The sequence below is a fragment of the Setaria italica genome, chromosome IX (genome assembly GCF_000263155.2).
Source record: "Setaria italica strain Yugu1 chromosome IX, Setaria_italica_v2.0, whole genome shotgun sequence".
NCBI classification, from domain to species: domain Eukaryota; kingdom Viridiplantae; phylum Streptophyta; class Magnoliopsida; order Poales; family Poaceae; genus Setaria; species Setaria italica.
Genome location: NC_028458.1, coordinates 34,707,638 through 34,720,240, shown reverse-complemented (window position 1 = coordinate 34,720,240; position 12,603 = coordinate 34,707,638). Strand labels below are relative to the sequence as shown.

General features: G+C 41.9%; 1 protein-coding gene across 2 annotated transcripts; it reads right to left on the bottom strand.

Annotated features, from left to right (window-relative positions):
• Window positions 1–2,443: 2,443 nt before the first annotated feature.
• Window positions 2,444–11,145, bottom strand: LOC101775394. 2 transcript variants are annotated; one of them, XM_004983428.4, is made up of 7 exons: window positions 10,902–11,145; window positions 9,435–9,758; window positions 9,245–9,334; window positions 9,041–9,157; window positions 5,722–5,838; window positions 3,768–5,630; window positions 2,444–2,864 (listed from the first exon to the last, which is right to left on the bottom strand). In XM_004983428.4, exons 2-6 carry the CDS (start codon window positions 9,752–9,754, stop codon window positions 3,809–3,811), a joined length of 2,466 nt encoding a protein of 821 aa, XP_004983485.1. In that variant the 5' UTR covers window positions 9,755–9,758; window positions 10,902–11,145; the 3' UTR covers window positions 2,444–2,864; window positions 3,768–3,808. The 2 variants fall into 2 exon arrangements, with proteins under 2 accessions (XP_004983485.1, XP_004983486.1); XM_004983429.3 differs by having other exon boundaries at window positions 9,435–9,755.
• Between the last annotated feature and the right edge of the window lie 1,458 nt (window positions 11,146–12,603).

Sequence of the window (12,603 nt, the reverse complement as noted above, 5' to 3'; positions counted from 1 at the left end):
TGCTAATTGTTGCTTCACTTATACACACATCTATAACTATACGTATAAATCCTTAGCGTATACTACTTACATATATACACTCATATTGTATGCATGCCGTCTATATATTTCATGATAGTATATGCATAATTTTAATTTTAACTACTATATATACAATTCTTAGTAGCAAACTAGTATTTATACGATTACTATATATACAATAATTTATCCTCGTAATTCTTAGGATCCTCCAGTCTTGGTGTTGCTCGGTTCGACTATTGAATGTCCATCGGAATAAAATTCTCCATTGGGATTTATCACCTCGTCCACCAAAAATCCTATGAGAGTTTCTTGGATTGCCAAAAGCCTCTCCTCCACCAAGAGTTCTTCTCTAATATACATCATCTGTGATTTGGAAATATGTGAATGGTACACCAACAATTAAACATAAGGAGTTAGAAAATGATTAATTCTTAATAGGTTTTTTATATGGTTCGATATCACCTTGTCCCTCATGAAATGGTGCATGTGCTTAGAAACGTAGTATCCACATAAATTATTCTCTTGTTCCTGTCTTAAGCACTTTAGTGAAAAAAATAAGTTATGAAATATTTATATTGTAGAATGTACAAAATGCACAAACTTTATACATACCGGGAATGTTATCCTGAATGTAAGTTTTTCTTTAAAATTACCGTAGTTTTTCTTTAAAATCACCACAGTGGTGCTTACGGAATCGTTTCCATGCGCTGCGAATTAAAATAATGAATGATATAGAGTTAGGTGAAAATTTAGAAAACAAACTTTTGCATAGAGATAAAGATCAAGAATTATTACAAGTTAAGTATATCTTGAATGTCTTGGTACTCGTCCTTTGGTTTCCTCAACAAATCAAGCATAATAACGTTGTTTTGATCAATCATAATTACAAGGAGAATCCCGTGAAAATTGCGTACATAAATATTCATATTAGAACTAACTAACATTAATTAGGTAAGGAAAAAGAAAACGAAAATAGATAGTACCCACACTTAATTAAAGTTGTAAGGCAGTAGTATGTATTACTTGTAATAGTATGTATTTCTTGTAATTCTGTTGCTTCAACCGGGACTAAAGGTCTTTAGTTCCGGTTAGTTTTTCCAATTGGGACTAAATGATCCACCAGATTTCCTGGTCCATTCTAGCACCAGATTTCCTGGTCCATCCTAGCCGTTACAACCGGGATTAAATGCTCCGTTACAACCGGGACTAAATACTCCACCAGATTCCTGATCCATCCTAGCCGTTACAACCATAACTAAATACTCCACCAGATTTCCTGGTCCATCATTACCATTACAACCAGAATTAAAGGTGGAGTTTTAGTCCGAGTTGATAATCAGAAAAAAAAAGCATCCGTCATATGTGGCCGTTTGACATATGTCTCTCCCTGCTGGTGGGCGCAGGGCGCAGACCCCGTTCCCGATCATGGCGCACAGCGGCAGGGTGGGCGTTGAAAGATCGCTGCGATTCTCGGCGTGGTGCGGCGTCTGCTACGCGTTTTAAGACTTGGTTATCCAGCTATGGACATGCACACGTACGCCTGTGTTTACTTATGCACGCCTGCGCATAGAGACTGTCGTCGCCACGATCTGACTTGGAACTCTCCTGTTCGGTCTTGTGGTCTCGCCGCAAAAGGAACGACTTCGATCTGCATCTGCCGGGCTCTGCTTGGTCCTGATCATCGCTCGTGAAGGAGTAGGCCAAGCTACTATAGTTCGGACACGAATCCATAACTTGCAAAAGAAAAGAAAAAAACAGCACTGTACAAAAACTTGCTTGGACGGTGCATGATGTGTTGCCAAGATTTGCACATGCAGGAAAGCCACACTCTCGGCCACCTTGAATTCATTTCAGAAAAGTGTGCTACCAATATTGCTGCTATAGGTGGTCAGATGGGCCGGACCTAATGGGTGGCCCGAAGCATAGCACTAACACGGCTCAGTCCTATGCAATTGTACCTGGGTCGGCCCTGTGCATAGGGTAGTGCCTGGGCGCCATATCAGCCCATAGTGCTGGCCCATGCATGGCACGGTTTTGGGCCAGGCGCCATGCGACTCGAGATTACCCCATTGTGCTTTGAAAATCTATTAAATTCAAGACGAAATGGATGTATTTATGTATGAGTTATGATGAAATTGATCTATATCTATGAGTTTACAATGAAATCGATGAACGTTCAAGGAAATGAATGCATATATGTATGTTTGTTATAAAATTGTTGAAGTTTTGAATTGAGTGAATACAGTGACAGAGCCAGCATGAGCGCAACGGACTACCGTGCTCATAGTGGCAGCATAACACTTGGCATGATGGTGCCTGGTAGGAGTAGTAGCGTGCCTAATATATAGTACCGTTCCAAATAGTGCTAGGACCGTGTTGGCCATCTATAATTGCTGCGACAACACTGACCTGGACATCAGAGGGCAACAACTTGACCGTTTACTTATGTGCGCACACAACAGCTGTACTAATGTTACGATCAACAACAAACAAAGCATGTACACGTACAGATCTAGTACATGACAACAAGCATCACATCATCTAGAAGATAAAATTACGGGCTACCTAGAGTTCCCAACTGTTCGACCTAGCTGTTTCAGCGATTATCGTAAACAGATGTTCGACCTACCGAGAGTTCCCACTACAGAAAATTTAAACTACAGCTCCCACATAAACAGAATCATATGCCTGATATCCCATGTCCCCTTAGATCCAAGTAATAACCACAAAAGGCAGGCACCACCAGCGCACCCAACAGCTTGTGTGGAATTTCTTCACCACATTAGCTCCGCAAAAACCACCCACCATCTTCCCGTTGGCCATGCTCCGCCAAAAAACTGACACTGAAATGGAGAAACAGATGTAGGAGTGAGTAAGAGCAAGTACTAAAAGTGCATCCAGTCGCAGTAGTGTTATGATACAAATTCGGAGTTCCCTGCCCCCAATATGATACATGGGTCACCCTGTGGAAAGTGCAAGTTCAGCAAGACGAAGCACGTCTTGTCAGCAAACTGCATGCTGTTATTGCATTGTAATACGGAAGATGTTTCTTCTGTGAAAAAACATGTTGCATAGCAATGATACAATGCAGTCCTGACCAAGTGCTGTTACTAAGAAATTTTACAATCAGGGACGGCAGGAGAGGGGAGCTGAGGGGTGCCAAACACCCCCTATGCTAGGATATAACTCTATAGATGTACACATATTTTCACCATGGAAAATTTTTAAAATAAACCCTCTTCTAATGTATTTTTCTACTGTGTGGCACCCTCATCACAGTTTTCTGGCTCCGCCCCTGTTTACAATGTACGGCCTTAAGATCTCAAAGCTTAAAAGTTACCACACGAATCAAGAAAATAGTCAAAATGGGCGGCAAACTTTGGTTGCGTTATTCAGGGCCCCTGAAAGCTTGCATACACTAGAATGACTTGCTATCAACTTCTCAAGTGCTATTTCTTTCATATGCAAAAGACAACAATGCTGGCATGGATGTGCACGCAAATGAGATCCAGTTTTTGTAAAATAATCATTCTACATGACATTGCAGACTTCAAATTATATGCATATTTAAGATGTCAAACGAGAACATAAAAGAAACTTGCATATTTCAAGCAAATGGGAGCCAGGTCCTATTCTGGAAAAAAATGTAGGGTCAAAATCCCAAAGTAGGGCGAGAGATAAAAAAATATGGGGAAAATTTAGGGTCAAAATTCCAAAGTAGGACAAAAAGATAAAAAAAATATTACCTGCTACTATACACATTCGAGGGGCAGAAAGTTACTTCGGTCTACAAAATAGCTTCACAGGTTGCCTTATTGTGGCCTGCTTGCTTGCACCTGCTGCAGAGTCGTATAACTGTAGGGACCTTGTTGGGGTTAAACCGCTTCCTTCTCGGTTTATCCGATGAACGAGGCTTGGGAGGTGGAATTAAATTTGCCCCAGCACTAAAATCAACTGTATCCATGTCAGGTATTGGGAAGATTGTTCCTGAATAAGTCAAATGATAGCTTTCTAATCTGAAAAACTTTGAGCAGTAGTCATAGTAAGATCGCCCAATCCTATTGAAGACAGCAACAGCATGCACACACGGGAGTCCAGAAAGTTGCCACCTCCGGCATGTGCACTCCCAGTTTGCAAGATTGACAACGAAAATTGCATTGCCCCGCACTTCAAACACGGTTTCAGAGGAGCACAGCACGGTCATCTTACCAGCCTTCATCATCTCCTCCTTTGCTTTATATTCCATGGAAGGCGTCAATGGCCCTGACCACGCCTTGCAAGCTTCACGCCTTGATTCTATTATCTCCATAATTTTTGTTCTCAAGGAGTCAATCATCAGCACTATTGAACCCTCCTTCTTGGTTGGTATCCAGTTATTGAAGGCATCAACAATGTTTGAGGAGAAATGATCATATCGGCATCCTCTGAAAATGGCATCTGACCAATGCTCAGGCTTGCTTGCAATGATCCAGTCAGCAGCTTCAGTGGATATATTTCTTATGCTCTCAATGGATGCATTAAAATCCTCAATGCTGCATGCTTGAGCTGCACGGGTGAAATCCTCAATCATGCCATCTCTTATTTGTTGTGACCATGGCCCCTTCCTCAGCTCGCCTTTGAATTCCTCCATGATATGATGCAAACAGAAGGCATGGTGGCTATCTTCAAAAGCTTGAGAAACAGCAGCATCCAGACCCTTTTGTCCACTGGACAAGAATGTCATGGCTTCGTAAGGGTAGTTGTGATTTGAGAGAGCATATTTCAGCTGCATTAAGAACCAAATCCAGCTATCGTAGTTTTCATTTTCAACCACGCTAAATGCCACTGGAAAGACGCCATCATCTGCATCAACGGCAGCCGCCACCAGCAATTTGTAATCATTTGTTGCTTTCAGTGGAACCTTGTCTAGAAATAAGAGGGGCCTGCACCCACTTGCAAAGCCATGCAAAGAAGCATGGAATGCAACAAAAAAGCGACGGAATTTTGTATCCACCATTGGAGACAGCAAAGCTATACTTCCTGGGTTGGACTCAATAAGTCTATCAGAATACCAGGGCAAATGGCTGTAGGTCTCCCTGATAGCGTGATACAGTTCCTTCTGCGCTACTTCTTTACCTCGCCAAACCTGCGAATAAGTTAGCGTAACTCCATATTGTTCATATATTTCTTTGACAAGCTCTTTCGGCTTCAACATTGGATTATCATGCAGCTTCTCCTTAATGATGTTAGTCAGCCACTGCCTTGTCGCTCGACGCTGACCTTCTCCATTACCTCCTCCACATGTATGCTCATCTGTCATTTTCTTGATAACAAATTTCTTGTTACGAGATGACTCAGATGCATGCAATCGCCACGTGCAGCCCTCCGCAACACATTTTACCGTGACCCGAGTTGTTTCATTTTTTATGAATCTATATGCAAATCCTTTCCCAATGGCATATTTGCACAACTGAGCACGGAAATCCTTCACATTATCAAACTCTTGGCCAACACCTTTGATAATGTCATCCCAAAATACAATAGGACTGTCAAGTCCATGCTGAGGTTCTGCAGTAATCTCAGAACCAACATACGGGTCGCCAGAATCATCAAAAAGCCCAACTGCGTCCCTGCAAAAGCCATGCATAGTTGCCAACATCTGTGAAACTTGTCCTTTTTGTACAACATTTTGGAGTGGAAAACATGGGATAACAAAATTACCTAGGTGTGGCATCAACAAGAGCAAGATTTTGCTGATCCAGAATGCCTGGTGCAGTCGAAGCACCTCCAGGTGGGGTGGCAAATGCAATATCACTTCCAAATTCCAGTTGGAAAACCCTGGTTTGAGAAATTTGATAATAGCAACTGAGAATTGATAACATACCGCAACAAAACAGAAATACTGACTAATCAAAAAAGTAATGGTTCTGATTTTATAACACTTCAGATGATAAAATGGCATGTACTTAAAAGACTGGAAATTCAAGATGAACTACAAGAGAAGTTCACTTAGCACTATTTGGTAAAACTTCGTACTCCCACAAAATTGAGACTATGACTACTTGAAATGATGAAGAAGTAATGTTAATAGAAGAAACTAGAAAATGTATACAGCAGTCAATACAAGTATAATTTGCACAAAATCTGAAAGTGAATACATTGCATCATCTGTAAAATTAGCAAGGTTCCAAAAAACGCTAGGCGCTAGGCCGCCGCCCAGCGCCTAGGAAGACTAAGCGTAGATCAATCGTGATTAAACATTACACGTATATACCAGTAAAATAATAACAAAAGAATATTTGGGCCATTTCTATACCAATCTCAGCCCGTTATACAATGAAAGGCCAATATGCCAACTAACCTTGCACTACATGGGCTGCAATTATTGGCCCATCCAGCCCATCTCCACCTCATATTGCCCTAGCACTCCTCGAACACACCACAGACAGCCGCCGCCGGTTGTTTCTCTCCCAAATCTTAGCCTTGTTTGTATACACTTTTCTGGAACTCGCTTATCTAGCAAACAGGCTTATCAAATAAGCCTGCCTGCTGTCTGAAGAATCCGCTGTCTGAATAAGCTGGGTGTTTGGCAATCCTGATTATTTTGTGTTGATTGTCTGTCCTGACTATTAAATTGACCTAAATGCCCCTGAGGCTGATAATAGCTCATTTTTGTTGTGAATCTGAGGAGAAGATAATAATTCTAATGTCTTTGAGTTTGTTAAATAGAAATTGCATTACAATAATATTATTAAGTCTGGTTCCATCCACAGCCAACAAGGGCAAAGAAGTATTAGAATGTCCTTTTGGTAGATAAGTCTGCTTCATTTCTACCATAATTAAGTGATGAGCGAACTCTGTGTGAAGCAAATCCTAAAAGCATTAAGTGGTCAGGTTACATAAACAATGGTAACTATTTTTCACTGAGAATTAAGCTCTTCAGTCTTCCTCCAAACATGCCAAATTATTTATATATCTGCAAACTAGTGCTAATCAGCAACTAACAAGAGTCTTGAACTCAGTCAGCAGTAAACTCCTACCTACCATTCACAAAGATAGCACTAGAACTTGACAAAATTTCAGGAAAAAGGGTCATCTCCATCACAAATTCCTCTCTAACCGGCACTTCATTAGACTCTGGGCGGCGGGGGGAAGCCCAGGGGTGGCGGCGGAGGCGCGGGGAGGAGGAGCGCGTGGCTGGCCGCGGACGGGAGCAAGTGCTGGGGGGCGCCGGCAGAAGGAGCCGACGGTGGCGGCGGACTGACGTGAGGCGGGCGGAGGGCAAGGAGGACACGAGGCAGGAAGGCGGGCAGGAGGACGAAGCCGGCGGCGGGCAGGGAGGACGGAGCCAACGGCGGGCGGCGAACAGAGCCGGTGGTGGACGGGATCTGGACAGGAGGTGGCGGGCGGGATCTGGCAGTGCGCCGGTGGAGGGTGGGATTTGAGCAAGGAGCCGGTGGAGGGTGGCGAGCGGCGGACGGAGCCGGCGGTGGACGGGGCCGGCGGCGGGCGTGGATCAATGGCGCGGGGGGTGGACGGCAGGGACGCAGGGTGTCGGTGGCGAGGGTATCAGGGAAAATCGGTTCGCTTGCCCGAGAAGTGCCTCCGAGGCCGCGTAGAGGAAAAGCGGAGCGCTAGTTGTATGCTGGATTGTGGGCTAAGCGGCTTGCGTGGTAAGCGAGAAATAAGCAAGGCGTTTGGGTGGGCTTATGGCTTATTTCCACCAATAAGCGGCAAATAAGCGAATACAAACAGGCCCCTCATCTCCTTCCTCTGTGGGTTGTTTCTCTCCGGCGCTGGCCACATCCCAGAGGTTGTGCGCACTGCAGCCTGCCTTCGCTGGAGCACCAGCGCTCCCCCTCCACGGCGCATTGCCCCTGCTCCGTCCACTCCCCTCCATGGCTCACCACCTAGCGGGCAACCCAGTGGCAAAATCAAGCTGAGGATGGGCAAAATCGAGCGACACGGGCACCATGAAGTAAGCATAGATGGAATCGCACTCCAACAAAACCATTTTGCAATCCTAATCTCATCTCTGCTCTTGTTTTTTTTTCACCATCCATGGCTTCAATGGGTGACTCCGCATTTAATTGGACGTTTATGGCCTAGGCAACGCACTAGGCCTCCGCTTCGCGCTTAAGCGCGCCTAGGCGTATGTTTAATTACATTTTCTCGAACATTGAAAATTATTGCTTAGCAGTTACAAGTTACAACAATAACAAAAAAGGGGAAATATGTTGTAAATATGCCTACGCTGTTAGTCAATCATCTTATGTGGACCGTGATCAGAAATATCTAAGTATTCACTCATATGTTCCGTAAAATAACAAAAAGTACTATATAAATCAACATATGGAAGAACTTTGAAATAACAAATTATGAAGTCAGCTGAATGATGTATTTGTCATGAAGTGGCAGTGCTGGCACAAACAAGAACTTCAGCAAATAAGGTATGCAGGAAATATAGGCTAACCAGAATGCTAATCTACAAAATAGGCATTTTATAGGTTAACCAGCAAATAAGGTACATGCTAATCTCCAAAATAGGCATTTTATAGGTTAACCAGCAAATAAGGTACACTTAAAGAGGCTACTCTTGAAATTAGGGGTGCTAAAATAGCTGTTTTGCATGTTTGCTAGACATGAAGTAGATAGGTAAAATGACTACACATTTCTCAATGGCAACATGAAAAATTCCTTATTGTAAATAATATCTCAGAGCAAAAGGTTTCTATGAGGTCGCTTTTCAGACGAACGACCAAATTGCAGTTGTCCGCTACCCCAGGGGAAAAGGGAAGAAATCCCCCACCCGTCAGAATTTGTGTTTATTTGGTTTTCTAACTGGCGCTAACCTATATCATTTTTGAGCTAGGATGGGCCTCAAAGTTTGGCTTTAAAGCAATTGTGTATACACTTTGTTTCCCTCCACTTTATGAATGAAGAACTCCTGCCATTTCTTCAAAATCAAAAACATCCAAGAGCAAAGAAGACATGAAAGATGTAGCAGTTATTAGCAGTTATACGAAGAATGATTTTGTACCTGTTGTCATCATTTTCAGTAACAACCGGTCTTGGCTGCTTGACATTATTCGCGCTAGCTTGAACTGCAGTTCCTGGAACATTGGGAGTCGGAGTCTTCTTGTTATTTTTGGAAACCCTACAAAGAGAGAACATATCATGTAGAGCTTAAGATTAAGAGGGTAACAAATAACAATGAAAGGACAACTGGAGCAGTGCAAACTACTTGTTTTTGGAAGGTGGCCTTTTCTTGTTATCACCAGGTGCAGTAGTCCCAGGTTTAATTGCAGATGCTCCAGAGTAAGTTACAATACTCCTGGTTATCCAGCACGAGAAACGCATGCATCACGGAAGCATATGAGCAACGCAGACTATTCCACATGAATTATAAAATGATAAGGTGCAACAAAACATACCTGTTTTCCACTCTACTAATCAAGAAAACTTCCACTTGTGCAGCACTAGTAGTAAAATCAACCATCCGTTGCAAATCTCGATCACACGATATTGTGATGAGAGTTCTGTTATTATTTGGAAGGAAGTACTTGAATGACATGTCAGTGACATCAACATGGAACACCTTGGACACCTCATCCTTGAAGCTCTCAAGTGACATATCACGAGTGACATCGACAGCATGTGCTTCTCCTCCTTTGTATATCAAGTTACCATTGGGGCCAGAAGTGAACTCTCCACCATATTGGCAAATGGCTACCAAAATGCCCCCGTCCGCCATGCTTCTACCAAGTTGTTCAGCGCTCAGTATAATTACAATATACATAATAACAAAAGTAAAGCAAATAACTTTCCACCAAATTTCTCAGATGTAACCTACACAATCCCACTGCACTGAAAATACGCTCAGCAGTTCAAAACGGACAGAGAGCAAACATCATATCAAAGGGAGGAGAGCTGTTTATGAGCATTTTGAAGCCTGAAACTCACAGTTATTCTAGGCAAAGGTGCCTAAAATTCAAGATTAACAAGAAGCGCACGATTAAATTGGGTAATGAGAGCACATGATTGGTAAGCATGTAGCTTAATTGGTCAGAAATGTCCATGTGCATATAACAGAACAGATAAAGCTCTCTAATATGCAGAAATTCAACTTAACAACAAGATCATGTCCAAGATCTGATCAACTTTTTAGATTGTTATATTAATCTCACTACAATAGTTTACAAGATAATTGAAATTTTATATTATCAAACATACAGGCACACCGTGCAACAATTCTGACCCGGATGAATTCATACTAGCACCACGTTTGTTAACCTCAAGGCTTCAAGTCACGGAAGCGTGGATATGCATCTTTGCGCATATCGATTCCATTAACACAAGATCCTACTCATGGGCTGCTTTTTCTTCACTAAGAGCTGAGACGTTTCCAATAAAAACAGTGGCTGAAGCTGAACTAAACTTCCTGCTGAGGAGAGAATGATGGGGGTGAAGTGCCATTCGTTCCTAATTGCAGGGCCGCAATGATAATAACTAACAAAAGCCAAGGTACCTTTACGAAGGAACTTCGGAAAAGGGTGTAAAAGAGAGAAAGAGGAGCATTTTGCTCAAGAATCCCCTACAATTCGGACAAATCGCAACGAGACTGCAAACATCAACCACAGAAACAGCGGCGAGGCACGGGGAAAAAGACAAAATCCCAGAGGATGCGACGCGAATTCGCAAGCCAGCCCAGAGAAACTGGAGCGGGGATCCAAATAAAAATTACTCATACGAACTTAAATGAAACACAAAAAAGGACTGCTGTTTCTCGCTGAAACGCAGGATTCTAACACCAACCCATGGGGGTGCTGGACGGAAGAGATTCAGTTCAGTCCAACCCCGTGGAAAGTGGAAATCTGGGTAACGCAAATAGATTTACTTACCGACAAGAGCAAGAGGAGAAATCAGCCCCCCAAGTTCGGATCCACGCCTTCCCCGGCCAGGAGAGGGGGGAACGGAGAGAAGCACGAACACCAGAAGCGAGGAGCCGCTTCGAGGAGGAACCAGGTGGGCGTGCCCGGCGGCGGCCACGGGCGAAGGAAAGGGGAAAGGGATGGGGAAGACGAAGGGGGGTCGATTTGCTAGGGCTGCGGACGCCAGGGGTATTCCTGATATTTTCCACACCAGGGGAAAAACTTGCCTGGTTCTTTTCACAATTTTGCTACTCATTTTCCCTTTTAGGCGGAAAACATTTTGACATTCATGTGGCTCCGAATTCCCCGTTGTCATCGTCACACTCGCGCTTTTATTTTGGCGGTCCGAGTCGACCTACACCTTTCTAACTCACTCCATCGCTTCCAAAATGTTCAGTTCCAAAATAATCGTTTTAGTTATTCTAAATATTTTTTCAATTTTTACAAAGTTTATAAACATATGCTTGATACATGTTTGTTCAAATTATAAGTCATTTTAGATTTGTATAACCAAGTCAAATGTTTTTAATCTTAACAAAATTTATTTAAAAATATATAAATATCTACAATCATAGTAGTTTCACTAAATAGATAATTAAATATATTTTTATAGTAAATTTATTTGATATTATATATGTTTTTTTGACCGAAGTCAATATGGAAATCCAACCTTTTTTTATAATTTTTTTTATTCTAGACCCGTTTAATTCGCTACCACAAGGAATCGAATCCAGACCTGCTGAATGCTACTCATGCGCTCTAACCACTAGGTTAAATACCCTTTCCCTGATATTATAGATGTTAATATACTCTTTGATAAATTTGGTTAAAATTAGACAAGTTTGATTTAGAATAAAGTAAAATAACTTATAATTTGGACTGAGTGAGTGAGTGCTAAATAAAAGTACTATCCAAATGTATAATGGATTTAATAAAATTAACATGAAGTCATACATATTGATATATTTTTCTGCAAATTTGATCAAAATACAAAATTTTAAATTAAGACAAAACCAAAATAATATGTAATTTCAAATAAAGGGAGTACTACAAATGCATGAAAATATTTTTTATCAAAAAATCCATGAAAATACAAATGTCCGAGGAACAATTGTAGTACAATTGGATTCATCACAAATTTATCCTATGCTTTTTGTGATAACTCCCACATTGATGTTTATCCTAATCATGTACTTATTTAAGAGGAGATGCATGATCACAACATCCATTGCTTGAACTAAACAAAAATACCAAAGAATAATGAGAAGATAATGGATCACCTCATTCTTTTAAAAAAATACCCTTGTGTTTTTGTCTATGGTGCCATTGTCTGGGAAGAGTTGATGGCGATATTTTTAAAATTCCTATCTATCTCGCACAGGCGCAGTATGCTCTATCTAACACTAGTGAAGGGCGTACGAGGGTTGTAATTGCGCCGATGGATGGAAGCGTATGAGGAACGGGTTTGTGGTATGCTCCCGTATCCGATGGTTCTATAGATCTATTTTTTGGGGATGGATGACTATCACGGTCTTTAAAATCCATTATTTTCGTTGGTTCTCAGTTTGTCTTCTGTACCACTTGCAACAAGATTAACGGTGATGGGAAACAACACAAAGTTATTGTGGTCACGATGGATACAGTGGAGAAGAAAACTTTATCAAATTTGATA